The sequence below is a fragment of the Amblyomma americanum genome, chromosome 2, assembly GCF_052857255.1.
Source record: "Amblyomma americanum isolate KBUSLIRL-KWMA chromosome 2, ASM5285725v1, whole genome shotgun sequence".
NCBI lineage: Eukaryota > Metazoa > Arthropoda > Arachnida > Ixodida > Ixodidae > Amblyomma > Amblyomma americanum.
This window is the reverse complement of record NC_135498.1, coordinates 93,784,034-93,803,630: the sequence shown is the minus strand read 5'-3', so window position 1 is coordinate 93,803,630 and position 19,597 is coordinate 93,784,034. Positions and strand designations below refer to the sequence as shown.

The 19,597-nt window shown below is 44.1% G+C and overlaps 1 protein-coding gene across 1 annotated transcript in view; it reads right to left on the bottom strand.

Moving 5' to 3' along the window:
* Gprk1 (G protein-coupled receptor kinase 1) overlaps positions 1 to 19,597 on the bottom strand; it is a 106,736-nt gene that overhangs the window by 8,981 nt on the left and 78,158 nt on the right. The window contains exons 5-18 of the mRNA XM_077654929.1: positions 18,917 to 18,991; positions 17,558 to 17,619; positions 16,547 to 16,598; positions 15,046 to 15,137; positions 13,135 to 13,234; positions 12,483 to 12,564; positions 10,601 to 10,731; positions 9,124 to 9,218; positions 8,919 to 9,026; positions 8,243 to 8,309; positions 7,354 to 7,454; positions 5,950 to 6,112; positions 5,566 to 5,731; positions 4,422 to 4,555 (exon numbers count right to left, since the gene is read on the bottom strand). Coding sequence (XP_077511055.1) covers positions 4,422 to 4,555; positions 5,566 to 5,731; positions 5,950 to 6,112; positions 7,354 to 7,454; positions 8,243 to 8,309; positions 8,919 to 9,026; positions 9,124 to 9,218; positions 10,601 to 10,731; positions 12,483 to 12,564; positions 13,135 to 13,234; positions 15,046 to 15,137; positions 16,547 to 16,598; positions 17,558 to 17,619; positions 18,917 to 18,991 — 1,428 coding nt within the window. The remainder of the gene's footprint in view (positions 1 to 4,421; positions 4,556 to 5,565; positions 5,732 to 5,949; positions 6,113 to 7,353; positions 7,455 to 8,242; positions 8,310 to 8,918; positions 9,027 to 9,123; positions 9,219 to 10,600; positions 10,732 to 12,482; positions 12,565 to 13,134; positions 13,235 to 15,045; positions 15,138 to 16,546; positions 16,599 to 17,557; positions 17,620 to 18,916; positions 18,992 to 19,597) is intronic.

The following is a 19,597-nucleotide window of genomic DNA, read 5'->3' as shown; positions in this document are numbered from 1 at the left end:
TTTCAAAATTACTGTTTCACTAAACTTCCCATTGCTGGGTCATTCATCCACAGCAATGGCTATTTACAAGCACAGAAAATGTACACAGACCCTGTGAACTTTAATACAGTAGACTTCCGTTAAGAGGAACGTGGTTAATATGAATTCTTGGATAAGATAAACAGTGTGACACCATTTGGTTGGTTCCCCGCAGGATTCATAACCACAAAAACCCGCATAAGATGAATTGTTTAGGATGCGACTCGGCTGAGATGAACTTTAACAGCGACCATGAATCCTGGTGACCCTGCGCAAAAGCACTCGTGAGCTGTTTGCGTGGCACTCTCGAGAAAAAGAAAAATATTTGAAACGCTTCCACGCAAGAAAGCGCACCCCGACAAGATAGCTTCCACGCATCTCCGTGCCGTATTGTGGAGAAGCTGACTTGTGGGGATGCGCTTCCTTCTGGGGAGGCTTTCCTGCTGATGCGGAAAAGGCAGGGCGCCTTCACTCTTACCTGTGTGTGGCACATTGACGCCAGATCTCGGAATCGTGTGCATGTCACGTGCCACGCGTTGCCATCAGCAGCTTGCTGACTCAGGGCTTATAGTAGGGAGTTGAATTTTAACCAACACGGCGTCGCAACATGCGTTATCGCGACAGCATGCGTTACCGCGGCGCAGAGATGGCCATATCAGTACCATATGGGCACTGCCTAAAGTGCATGGTGCACGTGCTCATAGAATTGATAGCAGCAATACTGTGGAAGTGAGATATGAGAAAGGCGCACGGCTATCCAGCAGGGCACCTTCAGAGCACTTGGAACCTCAGAAACAGTCAGGAACAAATGTTTTTAAAAAGCAGTCGCTACGGAAGAGAGAAAGCGAAAAAGAGACCGTGAAAAGATGAAAACTGGACCAATGCTGTTTTCAAATAGGATAATGTGACAGTTCCATGCCCTCACGGTTCAGCTCACTTCATATATAAAGCCTGTTCCGCAATTAAATATGCGCTGGAGGATGCTTCTCTTAGCTAAACTAGTGAATTGTTTAAGTTCAAATTTCACACAGAAATGGCATTTGGTCGTCAGAATTGTTTTATGTTAAATTTTTGGGGGGTTTTGGGGTCCTTGCCTGAATTGATCAAAAAAAGTCTGACATTCGCGACGTCCACGGCGATAACGAAACAAAGCAAGCTCTTATCTAATGTTGTAGGTACGAATTGCGCACAAAAGACACACACAGGAAAAGCACGAGGGAGACTGAAAGAGCGCAAACTATCAACTGGTGTTTATTAGATTCAGTGCCGCTTTTATAGGCAGTGTGCACATGTGCCTACGAAAAGGGGAAGGAGAGGAAAAGACGGCAAATCAACCCTGCGCGACAATCCATCAAAACCGCTCCAAAAAAATTCTTTTCCGTGTTGTACAATGAAACGGATGTGTCACTCACACAGTTATCACCTCTTGCCTTGATGTGGTATGCCTCTAGAAGTTCACGGGAAACTTTGTCATTACTCCTGCCCAGAATTCTGATATTATTTAGCAGTGGCTCACAACCCGTGCATGCAATGCAATGAGCAGGCAAATTTGCTCCTTCTCTATTCCTAATTGAACGCTTATGCTCCCCTGCGCGTTCATTCACGCAGCGTCCTGTCTGGCCCACATACACGCGACCACACTTGAGCGGGATGAGATACACAACGCCCGTGGCGCATTTTACAAATTGTGCCGCATGCTTTATCACGCATGCTCTTTGTCGAGCGCCTTCCGCGCTGATCCTTGGGCACAACCCAGCTAGCTTGCGTGGCGCCGAAAACACCACAGGGACTCCATGCCTATTAGCCACTTTTTTTATATTGTGGGCCACCTTGTGCATATACGGGACGACCGTAGTCTTTCTTTGCAGCAATCGCTCCTCTTTGTTGGCGCGGTTTCCTTTTTTTACCTTCCGAAGAAGGTTCTCGGCCACAGCTGAGATGACCTCGCAGGGGAAGCCGGCTGAAAGCAGCCTGTTTATCTGGTTATGAAAGCTGGTGCGCATTGCATGCGGGCATCACTTCGTCAGAGATGATTCCAGGCACGAGCTGACTATGGCTCTCTTAACTATCTTCGAGTGGGCAGAATCATAGGGAAGAAGCCCTTTCTGCGCTCTCGGTGCGTAATGCCAGCAGAAGTGATGCAATCCAATCTCTAGGTTGAGATCTAAAAATTGCAACGAACCATGGTTCGGAAGTTCGTGCGTAAAATTCAAACCCTTCCCATAACGTTTAAAAAGAGTTAAAATGCTATCCACTGAATGAGTGGGGGTCAAGGTTTTTTGTTTAGATAAAACAATTAGAAAATCGTCAACGTATCTAAATGCCTTAAGTACACCCTGGTTACTAAACACCTGATTCAGGGATCGGTCAATAGCAGCTAAAAAAATATTGCAAAGGGTCGGTGCAACGCAGGATCCAATGCAAATGCCTTGTCGTTGAATGTAAAAGTCATCATTAAAAGAAATAAAAGTGGCTTGCAAATAAAATTCTAGCAACGAAATAAAGCTGTCTGCTGGCACACCGGCTGAGTTTCGAAAACTTACTTCACCATTCCTTTCAATAAGCTGCACCGGTGGCGCTGTCTTGTTTGTTGGCCATGGAGATTCGGCAAAGGAGACGGTTGAGATGGTGATCTGTGGGAGGTTTGAAGACGCTTTTTCAACCGCTTTATCAATGATCGCAAAAATTTAGTTTGGCCAAAGCTTCACAAAACTTCACACCTTTCGTGAAAAAGCATCTTCGAACCTCCCGCAAAAAACACACCCCACCCCCTCTCCCTCCTTTCTTGTTGAATCTCCAGGGCCAACAAACGAGATGGTGCCATTGCTGCAACTGCCAAGATAACGGCTTGCTTTGTTTTGTCGTCGCTGCAAACAGCATGAATATCCACTTTTTTGAAGCGAAAGCTTCACTACCCCTTGTTTTCAAGAGGGTAGTGTAGTTCCGTTTATGACCCTGAAAAGCTTTAGAGGTCAAACCGTGGAGGAAAGTCACGTAGGCCATGGTGGCGCATATATGCCAAACCAAGATGATGGGCCCCCCAAATCTCTCGAATGTCAAGGTCAAAGGCAAGGTCAAAGGTTGAAGAGCTGGTACAACTTGTGATGCTGTACGACGGTGACGTCATATAAAAGGAATCTGAGTAAACAAGCACATCAATCATGCACATAGACACTCTGCTTGACAACGGGGGCGGAGCCACCGTCTGTGACGTCAATGGAGAGCTGTGTAATATACCAACGGCGAGCCGGTGGGGGTAGAAACCGGTTTTGCGATGGAGGAGGAAGAACATCCTGCCATGATAGCGCGCTGGAAAGCAAAGCTTCAAAGTTTCAATGAGGCTAAGAAGAAATGCCGCACCGAAGAGACAGAAGAAGAGCGTCAGACACACGTCGAGAAACTATGGAAGAGTGTTACTGCGAAGAAACAGCAGAAAGCACTTCCGGCGGTACATCTAACCAGCGACGCAGAGTCAGAGGTTTCTTTCGCTTCTCACCAGGTTTAACCAAAGCTAAACCAGAGCTAATTTTTTGATCAATTCAGGCAAGTACCCCAAACAAAATATGTGCAAAATTTGAGCTCGAACATGTTGTAGGCAGTAGCCACATGCAGTGGCTAGGCCGTCTGCTTGGCTTGGCTTGGCTGCGCTGTGCTGCTGGCGCGAGGCTTGCGGCGGCTGGCACGCGTCTGGGGCTCGTGCCGGTACTCGCCTGGCTGGAATAAAGCTGTCCAGTTGGCGTCTTAACGGTCCTACTTTCCTCGACTCAACATGGTGTCAGAAGTAACGCAATTCCCACAGTAAAACGTCGACTAATCGAGCATTTCCCCAATATGCAGTGCCACCACAGTTCACAAAACAATCTTTTATTTAAGTACTTCTTCCCGATGAATTTCAGCAATGAAACTTTAGGAGAGCACACAAAATGAGGCATACGAGCAAATAAAATTATTTAAAAAAAAGGATTAGTTGCCATTTTTCACAATTTGAAAGCTGCGCTACCTGAAACACAGGTTGACCAGAGCACTATTTAAAATTCATTTTCGAAAAGTTCGCCCTATTCATCGTCTACTAGTATCCATTTTCATGAGATTACAGGTCAGTTATAGTCGAACTGCTTTTTCTTTGGTACTTCTGGCTTTGGCAGCCACCTACCTTTGTGCATGTTTCACATACAATTAAATGTGGCACTTCTATGTTTGGCCATGTAATATGCAGCTCTATAGCTTAAACTTTTTTCTTTTATGGGTTGATAAGATTTCTATCACACAAACATAGCTGTTCCATTATAAATTCCCGAGTTCACTCAAGCAGAATGAAGATGCTGTACTATTATAGTGCAGCTGCTATTATATGCGTGTAGGTGACATGACAGGCTTGTTAAAAAGCAGACCTGTGTGCTTACCTCTGGCTTGGCACTACTGGACTCTGTGTGTAGCTCCAAACGATTTGGGTAGAGCTTCCCGTAACGTGTTTGGAACGCTGATGCGAAAGGTCCCCCCAGCTTCTTGATGTATCCATGGATGATGCAGTCAGATTCTGTAATTTCAAACAGCATTTCACAAGTTCCTTGAGCGCTCAATATTTTTAATGCAATGGGCTTTCAATGAAGTCCACAGTTATAACTGTTATATGCCAAATCGAAATGACTCATGATGTGGTTCCTACAATCAAATTAGTCGAGCGTGTCGAAGTATCAACCCAACTCCATTTCCAATTCGAGTTAGTGATAGATCCAGCCTTGCCCTGCCATCTACCAGCAGTCTTGGTTAGCTTATGATGAATTCCATTCGTAGGTTCGGAGCACTTCCATATCAACTTTTTCTGCTCTTTTCAGATCAAGGCTATTCAAATGGCAGATCAGGATCACAGGTCCCTTCTCCCAATGGCAGACTGGTGCAGGCGCCGAGACAAGGTTAGGTCAGTGGAGCAATCTGGACTGCTTTGCCGAAATCGGCGGATCTGACCAGAAAATATGTGTGACGTGTGTTCTTTAGCAGCAAGCTTCCTCTTAGCATCTCACTGTCTCCTGTTTCATAGCAGACAACGCGCGCAGCAGAGTGCACGGAATGCTGGGCACTTTTTTGTCAGCGGTGCACAAGCACCCCCTGGCTTGCTCCTGTCAGAGTACGAGTTTTCCAAACGCTGATTCAAGGAGAGTGCTCTCCACTGGACTCAGGCACTCTGTCACGGAGTGTGTAGACTCCTCTGGATCTCCGACTGAAATTCATTAATTACTACAACTACTGCCCTGGACAGGCGTTGGTTCAAGGCTGGAACCCAGAACTAAGATGAATTTTCCTACAGCTACAAAGTTTCTGTGAAAGCTGTATAGCTTTTTTTGTAGCCATACCACAGTGCTTGGGTGAATGCTAATAGTAATAAGTGATTATACTCCCTCACTCTTATGATCACATGCACTGCATGCTCAGTAACCCCCGACTCTTAAGTCCATAAATTTTATTGGAAGACAATGAGGACTGAGCCTACTGAGCGCAAGATGCTCGGACAGCTATTTGGAGGAATAAGGCCACACGAGGGTCACCCACCCTTTTCATCTTGAAATTTCATCTTCATCTTGGTCTTCTTTTTCTGCTCCAGCTTGTCAGCTTCCTGGTTGACCGTCTCGAAGACCGTCTCAGCGATCTCCTGCTGCCAGCGCTCAGAGATCACCACAGGAAAGTTCTTGTACAGCTCCTGGTCTGCCTCTGTGAGCTGCAGTGACAACATGGCCGACTTTCAGCACCTGTTCTCTGTAACCCCTGGACACAGCCTTGAGCACAACGTAAAAGATGCCAATTACAGAAACTGCACAGAAGAGCATTCAAGGCCAGCAGCTACAGCACACGAGCGTACCAGAACATGCTGTCATCACATAAGTGGCTGCAAACAAGCTGGTACTCTGCCTAGTTGAAAAGCAGCTGCCTCCTGACCTTGATGCCCTTGGTGTCCTCTTCGTCGAAGGAGCCGATGTCAAAGGCATCAGCCGCGTTGACCTCCCCCCGGGGCGGAATCAGGGGAGGCGGGTACCTCTGCAGGTACACCAGCTGCCAGTCCATGCCGCCAAAGAAGCTGTGGCTCTTCACTTCTTCCGCCCTGCAGTGGAAGGGGGATAGCCCGGATCATCCCAGGGCCAAAGGGTGCGAATAAGTGGCCTCCAGCATAGTCTGAGCTTCTGTAGCAAGATTTAGCACTCAGAAAAATTACTTAAAACCAACCCCACATGCTCATATACTTGTGGCTCTTAAAGATGATAGAGATAAAACTGCGTATCCAAATGAATAGCTGCTTTATGGCACTAGACAATTTGCACAAAAAAAATAAGACCTGGCTAAACACTTTTCAATAACATTAAAAAGAAAAAAGCAGTGGGGTTTTAATGTAGCCAAACCGAGTAAACGTGCGGAAGCATGTGTTTAGCCTGGTTGGCTCATATTTCTGCTTTGCTGGGTCGTCGGCATGTCTGGTGATGATATCAGACTTAGGTTAAGCTTTGATTGAGGTTAAGCTGATCTGGTCTGCCTGTATGGGCTATTGCTATGCAAGGTGTCGCCAAAGTCGCCTTCAAGGTCAAGCTTCACACAAACTCGGAGAGCTGGTAAGACCTCATTGGGACGAGCTCACGAAATCTCCGTGTAATTTGTGCACCTTCTTTTTGAAGCCGTGATTTTAGGAAAAAAATGCCCAAATTATGCGAGTAAATACAGCAGGTTTGGGGCTTTGTTGGAGAAGATAGATCCACCTTTGCTCGCTGACAATCTGTCAGCCACTCACATGATAAAAATCACAATCTTTCAGATTTGCCAGCTTGCACCCCATTAAAAGGACACTACACAATGCTTTCCCTTCTAATAAGGGTGCCAGTGTTCCATCAGTGGCAGACAATACATTAGTACATTTCACGAAAAGAACATGTAAACACAACGCTGATGTGCCATCTCAATCAGGCTTGTGTGTTCGTTTGGGACTACAAACAACAGTGTATAAATAAGCAAAGCTGCTGTGAAGGTACTAACTCTATGCATATGAAGATAAAGGCCTAAGTTAGAGGGTCACAAGCACAGTTCTAAAAATCGTAAATCTGCAACTGTAGGCGTTCCCTAGAGCTAGCTCCACAGTTTCCACGCAGGAGTGCCAACACATCCCTATTAGTTCAACCACAAAGCCATTTGTAGCACCAGTGGAACCTGTCAAAGCTCCAGCCGTTAGAAATATCATCCGTCTCTCCTTAATGAGCCATCTTTGTTCATGAACACATGCTCTGGGAGATGTGTCAAGAGCTGACTTGCTTCAAGGAGAACAACATTTGGGACGTGCAATAGCTGCAACAGACTCACCCCTGGCCCTTGCAACCGAGTCGCTTGTCCACGTCCCGCTGAAGCAGTCCCTCGAGAAGCAGTTTCAAGTCGGATGAAAAGCTTTCGGGGAGCTCCACATTCTGCACGAAAGATTACAAAGAAGGTAAAGGACCTGAAAGGTTGCACTTGCATACAGCCACACACGAGGAAGAAGGTTGAGAGCAAGCGCATGTTTACACCCCTCACACCATCTCTAGCAACTGATAGAGTGGCTCACTTTGTCTTTCAAAGGGCTCTTGGAGCTTTTAATTTTTTGTTTTCTCAAACAGCATGAGCCTGTGCCTTTGTTAATGCACATTGCCATGGAAGTACTGGTGGCTGAGGGCTATAGCCTAGCTGAGCATAGTGAAATGCTCAGTCATCTGTAAATAGGCCGGAGTAGTACCAGGCATGGCAGATGGGTAATCAACCATTGACACAAAACCTTGGCAAAATTTCTTGACAAAATTATATCTTCAGTAATGCACAAGTGGTGCAAAACGCGCCTGGTTCAACAGAAAATTTGGTGTTAACACCATAACTACAAAACGTCTCAGCTCTGATGTCTATGAGGTAAAGCTCCTATTCAGCGCCAGTTGCATTTACTTGGAAAAGTGAACAGTGTGCCCTCACCTTCAACTTTCCCACCAAACAATAACACATCAGCTTATGTTGCACTTCTTGCACAATAACTGCGACATTACAAATTGCCACACAGTTGGTCCAAAGGGCACGTGACATACTGTGCTCCTCACACAGGGACTACCGCTGACACAAACACATATCCAACATGCAACACTTAATTCTGAGCAGTAATTCCTTTAGAGAACGTCCACCTAAGTATTCTTAGCAATGCTACGCCAAGAGCCCGAAGAAATGAGCTGCTCACCATGGTCAAGGTCATTCGGTCAATTTCGTGCTTGTCTTTCGTTTTGTGTTGCCGAAATGGACTGTGCCTGCAATGATACAAGTGGGAACAATGGACAGGCACTCGAGATATTGCATTCCTCGAATTCAAGTAGAAACGACAAGGCAGTAGCTAATAGGAAAGCAAGATGACATAGGTGGTAATTACTGACTCCACCATTTCCTAGGCTGGGAACAGACACTTGGCGTTCAGTACAGCAGCAAGCCTCGCGGTTTGCATTCCAGTGGAAGGGTGGGTATAATCTGAAGTACCAATCCATTGCTGAGACGTTCAGAGGAGCTGAACACCTCGTGAGCCAGCTGTCAACGAAGCTGAGCCGTGGCTATGCTCTCAAGTTTCACTGAGACCTTTCCAAACCCCACTACTGGACTTGTTTCTGGAGACAGGAGATGACGATAGCAAGCGCCTCAAATTTAAGTGCACAGAGTGCACCAGTTCAGTTGTTCAGTGAAGTCTGCCTCACCCCCACCTCCAAGCTAACCGCACAGCATTCCACTCGAAAATATGGCAAGATAGCCCAAACACCGCAAAAAGGAAGGACTGCGACCATTTGCAGAGCCAGCCAACGGTAGTGACTTAGCCACACACATTCAGAGGACCGCACTGGAGACATCCTAGAAGGGCAATAGTGGCTCACCCCTTGAGTAGCTTGTACAGCATGCATCCTAACGAGAACCAATCCGCACTGGAATCGTAGGCTGTGCCCTTGGAGAGGACTTCGGGCGCCATGTAGCCATGGGTGCCTCTGCAGGACAAGACACAAGCACACCGTCAGTGCTCATCACGGGGCAAACAACAAAGATGCAAAGAGACTGGCAAACAGGAGAGAAAAAAATACCCACACGCTGGCGTGGGGCTTCTTTTTGGAAAAATCACACGCCAGGCCAAGGTCAGATATCCGCACATGCCCATGTTCGTCAAGGAGGATGTTGGCAGGCTGTAAATCGAAAGTGGGGTCATTTAACAAAGGCCAAATGGAAATGCAAGAAAAAGAGAATGCACACAGCGCTTTTCAGCAGTTCCCAGGCCGGTTGTGACAGCAGAAATTGCCCCTCCCACTCTGGTTATCCCACAAAATCTCACTCCTATCAAAAGAGTGGGCACAGCCCAAATACTACCGCTCCGAATGTTGAATAACTGTGCTTCAAATGACAGATGTTGCAGCAGACCTGATTTGATTGAAAAAGTTTTACATGTCAAAGTGATACTTTGAGCTTGCACAACCTTCCAAGTCATCATGGAAGGCTACAGATTAATTTCAACCAACTCCTTAACCTGCACTGAAACACTTCGTCTCCGGTGAAATGCAGCTGCCGCAGACAGGACCAAACTTGCAAACTCGTGCTCAGTAGCTCAACAGTTTTAGCACAAAAAGCATTTCATAGAATCATTGTACAATTTGTATGTAAACAGAAGACAACAGCATTGTTGAAAAAACAAACAGGCCACCGCTTGAGTCTGTTTACGAATTGAAACCCTGCATTGCATTTTGCTCCATGGTGAGGTTAGACAAGAAAAGTGTAGAAAACGAGAAAAGTTAACGACAAATTCATAGCTCATTTTAAAACGATCTTCCTTTCCTTCTTTTTGTCATTCCGATAATATACATCAAAACATTTAGGGCTGCTGCTGGACCAGATCACTATCACCATTTTTCAGTTGCAGGTTTTGCTCATTAATGAACATGCTTGGAGGAAACTGTACAATGGAGATATGAATCGAGCAGCTAATTTACACTAAACCATGTGATCTGGGAATGGGCACGCATAAGCAATGACATACAATGACATACATTGAAGCTTTCTTTAGGAGTTATGTTACAATAATAAAAAGGTGCAGCTGAAATGGTAAATCAGATTCTAATGCCAGTGAAAAGCGTGGATCTTTGGCGCAAACTAATCAGACCAGCCACCACAGTCAATAGTGCAAACATAAGACTGCAATTGTTTTTATTTTTGTGACTGCGATGTGAAACATAGCAGAGACCCAACCATTTCTTATCTTTCGACAGAGCGATCAAGATCACAGAACTCACGTTAACAATGCCAATGCATGTTTCAATAATCACTCAAACTGAATGGAACTGCTTTATACGATCACACCTCTAGTACCCAGGTAACAATAACATAAGCCAGTCACACATTGTGGTCTGGTGTTTACAAAGGTGACCCTAATTTGATATGCTCCCCAGTCGCTCGAACGAAATTATCACTGCATGCCACAAATTTCAAGATGCAAAAGTGCGAGCCGACTAAATGGGATACAAATACAAGCTATGTTCAGAGCCCGAAGTGTTGGCAGGTCCATCCCCTTCCTCACCTTAAGGTCCCGATAGACGACATATCTCCGGTGCATGTGCTCCAAGCCGAGAATGACCTCGGCTGCGTAAAACCGCATCTCCTGCTCCGTGAACACCCCGTGTTGAGAGAGGTGGTAGTGCAGGTCCCCCCCTGCACATACAGGCAGCAGCACCTCACAGTTGGTGAATGCACGCCAATGTTTACGGAGTAGTGCAATTTCATCGTGTGCAATACAAGCGCTTGATGGCTTGGCTACTGCTCTTTTATGGCAACAAATGACAAAGAAAATCCGTCATACTTCTAGAGCAATCCACGTTCCACAAGCCTAATCACACTCAAATTTAACTCCATGCTGTTAACGGCATGCGCACAAACTAGAGTTGCCAATTTGTCTAGAACACTGCATTCAGCCCAACAAAGTAGATACAGCAGATTCTCATTATTTCGAACCTTCAGTTGATTCAGGCTGACTCTTCGATCCATCCGGTTAACATCAAATGTACAAAGGGGAGCACACACGGGCTCTCCTTATTTGAATTCTGCTTCACTACAAAAAAATTTTTGGTCCTCTGTGAATTTCTTCACCGCAGCGGCTCAGTGGTTAGGGCGCTTGGCTACTGATCCGGAGTACTCGGGTTCAAACCCAACCACGGCGGCCATGTTTCGATGGAGGCGAAAACGCAAAGGCACCCATATACTGTGCGATGTCAGTGCCTGTTAAAGATCCCTAGGTGGTTGAAATTATTCCGGAGCCCTTCACTACCGGCACCTCTTTCTTCCTTTCTACTTTCACTCCCTTCTTTACCCATTCCCTTAAGGCACGGTTCAGGTGTCCGCCGATATAAGTGAGACAGATACTGCACCATTTCCTTTCCCCAACAGCCAATTTTCCAATTTTTCTCTGAATTTCAATCATCACAAATTCGCTGCATTCAATATCACTTCTGTGAAGCAAAGCTCAGCACATCAGACTTTAGCTATGCTGAAAAACGGAAGTCGTACTGACGGGTTCAACTACGATGAGCAATTCTGAAGGGAGAGATCCCCATGAGTATAAATGGCACTGTCAACAAAGCACTCTCTTTAAAGGTTTATTGCAGAGGTTTTGAAATTCGACAAGCTTAAAGGGGTGAAATGCGTCAAACTTGGGTGTAAAGCATGCCAAGTCTTTTTGGACTAGCATTTTAAATGGTGACGTAATCACTGGTATAAACCGCAGCGCATAGTACCAAGTGGGGGGCACACAATGAGGTCATCTATGGTGCCAGCCCATTTACAACGTCGAAGCACTTGCTTTAAGGGAAAAAAAAAAATGCCACCGAAGGCAAAGCCCACACAGCGTTGTTTGGTGGCCTCCAATGACGCGTGGCAGAGTATGGGAGAAGACAGAGGAAATTTTAGATCTCCTCATTTATGACGTCAATACTGAGCTTCACCGAACTTTTCTGAAGCCGCGCTGAGAAGCATCAGCTTTAATTGACGATTAAGTCATTTTAAAACTAAATGCAAAAAAAACTGCCTGTTTTACCCAAAGCTTGTACAGATTTGAATCCTTGAATATCGTGGAATTCTCAAAAGTGGTGCAGATGTCCTTTAGGTGATGAAATCTCTACGCCACGTGTCACAATTCATTGTACCGTGTGAAAATGGCAATTTTCATCCCAGTGTCCAGATTAGAAAACATGACAAAAAATGCAGACGGCGGCAGAGTGCTGCATTCCACAAGTTGCACATAGTGTGGCAACTCTAACCAAAATGCACACAACAGTTACCTGCTTAGCTGCAGAAAGAACAGTTAGGGAGTTCTGGAAGGATCACCTACTTCCCTAGCTTTTTTTCATTCAGCAACCCTTCATTCAGTAACCCCTTTCATCAGTAACTCATAAAATGGTGGGACTTACCATTCATAAGGTCCAGAATAAAACAGAGCTTGTCAGGTGTTTGGAATGCATATGTCATGCACACTATGAAAGGACAGTCTTCCTGCGGGAGCAAGTGAAAAAGAATTACTGTGAGATGACAGAAGCACTTTTTTTTTAATGACTATAAATATTACACAATCCTGGAAAATTACAGTTTTCAATTTCTTATGCTCAATGCATTCCACAGTGCACCTAAGCCACTGGAGACCTTTTCAGGTGCATCACAGTGCAAAAATGGTGCGTCATGCAATTGAACATTAAAGTAGGTTTCCCATTTTCCTACTATACAGTCATCACTGTCAGGCTAAACTGCAATTTCTATGTCTGAAACACAATTGTACGACTTTAGGTGAGAGTAAAACAAACAGTTGCACTGCTTGAAAAAGCTTGATCTAGAAAGCATATAGCAAGCCTTGCTACATCCTAAAAATGCTGTGCTAGACGCTCATCAACGCTGCGGCTGACTGTACTGTACTCAAAGCCACTAATTGTCTTATCGCACATGCAACTCCTTCACTGGACTTCTCGTCGACTTCAGCAGCGATAGCAGTAAACAGTGGCACAGCTGGAGAATGTCACGAGCTCACAACAAAAGAGAGAGAGAGTGAGGTGGCAAGAACTGCTGACTCACCCCCGTGCTGACTAAAGAAAGCATGATCCTCTCGTTCAAGGCTAGCGTCTCTCCAACCTTCATTTTGATTCGCTTCTTGTCTAAACACTTCATCGCATACCTGCCCAAGGGAGGAAACCAACATCACTCAGCGGAGAAACAAGCTGCTGCTCTATCATTTCCCATGCGACATCCCAGGGCATGTCTAAGAACAGCCCCAGCAGTTTATGACAAGATGAAAACCTTCCAGAAAGCTCAGTTGAATGTTCAAGACACACCCCTAAGAGCAAGCACCATGTTTGTGTTAAAGTGCATGAGTGAACCACAGGCTGCCATCGTTGCTATCAGCTGAAATCGCAGCTAGGGCTTCCACTGCTCTCCAAAAGAAAAACTGGCACAGGCCAGGGAGGGCTTCCAGGACATGACAGCACCGTGCTACTGAAATGAATTTTTCTGAAGACTGTACACATCATCTTTCTGCCGTGATTCTTTAATGGCAATTCCACAGATATTCTCACATGCAGGTACTTCAGTGATTCTTTCACTGCAGGGTTTTTGTCTGTGTCCTGACCACTTGAACCAACTCAAACGGCTGTGAAACATGTTATTTCAGAGCAGAACAATTTTAAATTTAGAATTCCATAACCTCAGTACAAGTGACTGCAATAGGTAGCATTAAGTCCAACACTATCTGTCCACTAAAATTGATACCCCCCCTCCCCAGCTCAAAAAGGAAGTAAGGTCTGTTATCAGTCACTTGAGACATTTTATAGACACAGTCATTGCATGCAGCTACTAGGTAGGGTAGATATGCTACAATGCACGGCAGTTTTGCAAATAATGCTGACAGCATAAAAATTTTGCGGTCTTGGCTGTGCAGCCCAGCTTCCATTTCTGCTTCCGTTTTTCCATATTTTTTTTTGTAGTTACAAGATACGCGCAAACAACTTGTAATGAGAGTGGAGAGTGGCTCCAAGAAATATTAGGCACCTCTCACTCAACGTACTGTGCTAAAAGGAAAACACAGCTTCACTTTTTTGTACATCAACACGTTAACAGCAGCACTACATATGGACAAAAAACTAAAAGGTGGAAACAGGGGTCACAGTTACACTTATTCCAAAACCAGTTTGCTTACAGCTCCAGCCTCATTTCATTCACTTAACATTTTGGTGTTAGACATGTTCTACGGGTGCTGAACTCGTGCCCATTGGCTCAGTAAGCTTGTCCCTATCAGGTGTTCAGAAAAGACCTTTAAATGAGATTGATGGACACAGTGTAAGGGCATGTGGAAGCGGTAACATCAGAGCATCAGCAACTGTAGCTGAAGACAGGCAATGCAAGCCTATCAGATCATATACCATGTTATGCACTGATCCACAGAGGATCTGTGGTTGGACAAATGGTGGTAGGGGAATTCTTTCTCTGTCCCTCAAATCAGCACTGACAGTGCTAGCCCATTACAAAGAGCATTCAAAACCTTAGCATCTGGCAGGATGATTGTCCACACATTACAAGCTCAAGGAGCATTCTCATATACACCACAGATGCTGTGCATCTGTGCAGTTGAAAAAGGGTGAAATTCATGTTCGTTTTAGGATTTCTGATATCTCCATATAAAGCATCAGTAGCTGTAATGCCCAAGAATTCAGTCGGGAACAATAAAAAGAACAAGCAAACGTGTGTCGCTTGAGGGGATAAACCAGTGACCGGCCTCACATGTGAAAAAAAAAAAAAAATTATATTCCATTTTATACCACCCAAACGGTTTTTCTAACTGCAGCACATGACAACATTTTCTGCGTCTGCTAGAGGCTTGTTTTTGAGCATGGCAAAAAACGCTCGCTTCACCATGAACACAACAAATCATGCCAGTCACAGTGGACCAATGTAAGAGAGCCAGCTAGAGGTACATAGATGGTTATAACTCACATTTTTCCAGTGTCCGCCTTACGGCAGCCATAAACTTCACCAAACCCGCCACGTCCGATTATCCGGTGCACGCTGAAGTCGTTCATTGTCAGCTAACCAATGAAACAAAAACAAAAGTAAACAACAACATCATGCTGCACTTAAAGGAAGCTAAGTGTCACCCAGCAGAAAACCAAAACTATATGTAAACTACATACCTTAACAATGACAAAACAATGATAACACGATAAGAATGATAAAAATGTGCATCATGTGCTGAAAGAGAATTCCCTCGGCTCTATGCAAAACCAGCTATTTGAACTTTTGATCGAAACTTTCGAGAAACAAAATATTTGGAATTTTTATTATGCTTTGTAATTTATGACGTGAAATGGCTTTGCAGTTAGATAAGCTACTTTAGTTTGTTTTTTTTTTAGTAAATAGGCAATTTCTAACACCTCACTACACTATAATAATCATGTCTGTTTCTGCGCAGTAATACACAGGCCAAGATGAAATCAAGGAACATTGCATGGGTGTCCTTGTGCTTGGCCTTGAAGGAAAATGCATTAGCAGCCATGGTGAGAGACACCAGCTGGTCATAGTTCATTACCAAAACCAGTGCCCAGGGAAGTGAAAACACACAGCAGGCGGAGAGAATGTGTTGTAGCACAAGCGGTAGCACATGTTGTGGCGTACGTTGTACAAATGAGCCTTGATATATCAAACACACACGCAACGAATCACTAGCTATATCAAACTCTTCCCAAAAATATTTTTAGCAAGCATATGCAATTTTTACGTTATATAAAAAAAGCAGCTGGTCATATATCAAACTCTGCAGCGCAAAGCAGAGCCAATGGCAGGCTTTGCCATGCTACACTTGTGTGGCTCGTGATGGTGCGGCAAACGTCTGAGCATGCCATAATTCACACCTTACTCTCGCACATGCCAACAGCGCCATGTGAGCTTTAGCAGCGTGGACAGCAACCATTCATCGGTCCCACTGTCCTAAGTTACATCAGCTGACACAGAGGTGGTAGAAATGCTGGTAGCTTTTGCTCTGGTGTACCACTTTCTACACTACAGTGCTTTGATGCAGGGAAGCCCCCAAACTGGCTTCTGGCGCTGTTTTTCCAGCCTCCAAAATCGCCACGAGCGCTTTCAAAACGACGCTAAATCTTCGGAAAAGGTCTCTCTCTGCTCTCTAGTAAGGGTAACCTGAGCTGCTGTCCCTTCACCGACTAAACTGCATTGCTCGTGTGCGTCTGTGATAAAATTTCATAGTGTGAATTTCGGCTATATCAACTTTTGCGATTTTTTACCTGTTCACTATAATGAGGTTCGAATGTAGCATGCATTGCCTTAAAAACGTATAAGCTGACCACACTCCGGAAACTACACATAGAGACACCTGCCATGTGAAAGCAGTGCTTGAAATTACACAGCCATAAAATTTTAGGCACAGTGCAGCTGATATCAGCAAAAAGGCGGCACAAAAATAAAATGACATACAACTTACCTGAATATTAAGCTCGAGATTTTTCCACTGGCAAAACCTTGTATACTTTTCACTGCAGTGTTGAAAACGATACAAGAGGATGTGAAATTACATCATTTCAGCATCATAAGGTGACATGCATAAATGACTTGACAAACAAGGATAGAGAATTGAGGGGCTTGTTACGACACACACATGAAGTAAGCCAACAGTCACCAAAATCAAGGAAAGCATATAGGAATGTTTCTACTATTATTTTTAATTTGTGTTGCTCATGACTGGGAAATAAGAAGTAAAACAATTTTTTTTACCTGAAAGATAACTGCTTATAGAGTAGAAAAATATTATCGTAAATGAAGCAAGTTGCCTTCATACGTTGCTTAAAGGATGCCCAGTGGCCATAAAAATCAAAATTTCAGTGCAAACACATTTGCTGAACACTTAGCCTGTGTAATGCTTAGAATCTGTGAGCCCAAATGACATTCTCTGGCACACAAAGATAACACATCTAAGCAGCTCACCCACTAAGCTTTTTTTCTTGTATGGGAACTTTTTTCAGGGACATAAAAACTTGAGTAAAGCTTAATATTAGTTTCCCATTGATACAACAACCCAAAGACAAATACTCCATCATGCAAAGGTAGCCTATGATCTACAACACAACTCAGTCACTCGATCACAACATGAATGCTTTTTTCTCACTAACCATAACACTACAACTCGACAGGATGTCAAAAGCTTATGACTTCAAAAAGCTCCAAAAGATGACTGGAATGCATACAGTATTAATACTCGGCCACATACAGTATTAATACTCGGCCACATACTGAAACATTTGGTCAAGCAGAGACGTGACTAGTACAAATGGATACAAGTTACAAATAACATACACTACGAACAGCCATGGTTAGAGCTCAAAACGATAGGAGCGAAACGTGCGCTCAGATGAATGAGCAAAGTAACATCGCAGGCAACCAGCTCTAGCAAGCCAGCAAGCAATGCTGCAAGATAGAATGAGCAAAGACAACGCACCTTTCAATAAACTTCCTAAATATATCGTCCCTTAGGAGGCTGAAAATTTCCTCGATGTAAGGCTGAAACAGATGAAAAATGGACAGTTCACTGGCAGCAGAAGTGAACATTAAATGCAAAGAGTGCACACAAAAGTAAAAATGGCATGTAGACACTAAAAAAAAAAAAGTTTCCGGAAAAGCCTGACTGACTGAAAGAATGACTGCCTACACCAACCCTTTGCTATCAGAAATTTAATTCTGAGCACTTAGAATCACCGCATTTCACATGCATACACATGCATTTTCTACACAATAAAACTGCCCCTGAATAAAGCTGTTTATATTTCCGAATGATTAATGTCATTGATGATATGAAATGCAATTCACATTATCATAAAAGCCCTGATTGGACAAGGTCTGGCTTGCTTTCACACGATAGAAGCTGCCTGCTTGTCTTGGTTCTTGGTGATGTTGGCTCAGCTAATGGCACAGTGCCCTGACTAGGGCAACATATTGAAGCTAATCAAACTGACACGCAATTAATTATTAAAATAGACACACAATAGTTGACATGAGCACTAATGAACTTTCAGGACATCTTCTCTCTATCTGTATTTGAACATCATACAAGCTCTGGATCACTGCCAGGTGGTCTCTGTGTCTCATACACCTTATTGTGAAACTAACAGCTATAATCAAACTCCAATTTAGTGCTTCCTTTTAATGGATCATAAAGCCCCTGGAAAAATTTACAACTGTAAAGAGTTTGCTCAGACCTTAAAAGGAAGGGGCAGTCCCAACCACAGCCAAATGAAAGACCTCCCCTTGGCCTTGGAGCTAGTGCAGCCAACTGTATCATTATGCAGAGGCCAAGGCCTCATACCACGTCCACAATTATTGCTCCCAGAGAGTGACCCCGGGACACACGCATGCACGTAGCAGGCACGTAGCAATTTCTCTTGCACGACATCTGATGTTCGCTCGCACACCCATTTATCCCAACGTAAGCAGGTTTCTGCCGGTCTGGCATCCGCTTTTGGCAAGCACAACAATAACATAAGGCCACGTACCCGTGTGTCCCATGTCAAAAGATCACGGCCACACAAGAGAGAACATGAAGAGGTCTGTGAAGAGCATTCCTAAGACCAAGCATATGTGTCCAAAGAAAAGAGCGAGACCTACATGTGCAATGAATTTGAAAACAGCACAGCAGGCAGCTACTGCTCACTATAACATGATCTTTCGCATTTTTAAACGCGTTAATTTGTGGTCTTTTCTTTTTTTTTCAACGTTATGACTGACATGAACTGTGAGAACTACAAGACATATGCACTATAGTGCCAGCCCACACTTGAATTCCCCTGATAGCAAAGCTTACCTGAAATAAATTAACAGGAACTTCGTTCCTCATGAGGTACTTTTGGACGTGGCCTACGGACTCGAGAGAGTAATTCTGATGGACACAAGGGCAAAGATGCAGAAAGAAAATAAATTATACAACTGAAGGCAGACAGTCATCCACAGCTATTAGTTAGCCAGCACACAGTTCTCAATCAAAGGATGGCAATTAATGGAAGACCTGCCTACATCCACAGTGCATGATGTTTATTACTAAATGTTTAAGAAAGAGTCATTGCAACTAAGGAAATCATAAGGAACTTTTTTTTTTCGTCCGGTGTTGATTGATGGCAAATTAGCAGTGTCATAACTCCTACTAAACATTGGTGTTTAAATATCACCTCTTATTCTGAACAAAGAAAAAAAAAGTGGTTTACCAACATCAGTACATAAAGCAAGTTAATATAAGGAACAGTATTACTATTATACTCTTGCTCTGGAATCCATTCAAAAGGAAGAGTTTAATGACAATATTACCCATGATACATATTCATCAAGTTAGAGGGACGGCTGAGCTCCCCCTTTAAGGGTATGAACTAATAGAGTTAATGGCTTCCTTCAGCATTTTCTCTTCATGCACACTCAGTGATCTTAGTTCACATTCGCACATTCATCACAATTATCACAACACAGTTTCCACAATCTTGTCTTTGAACTCTTC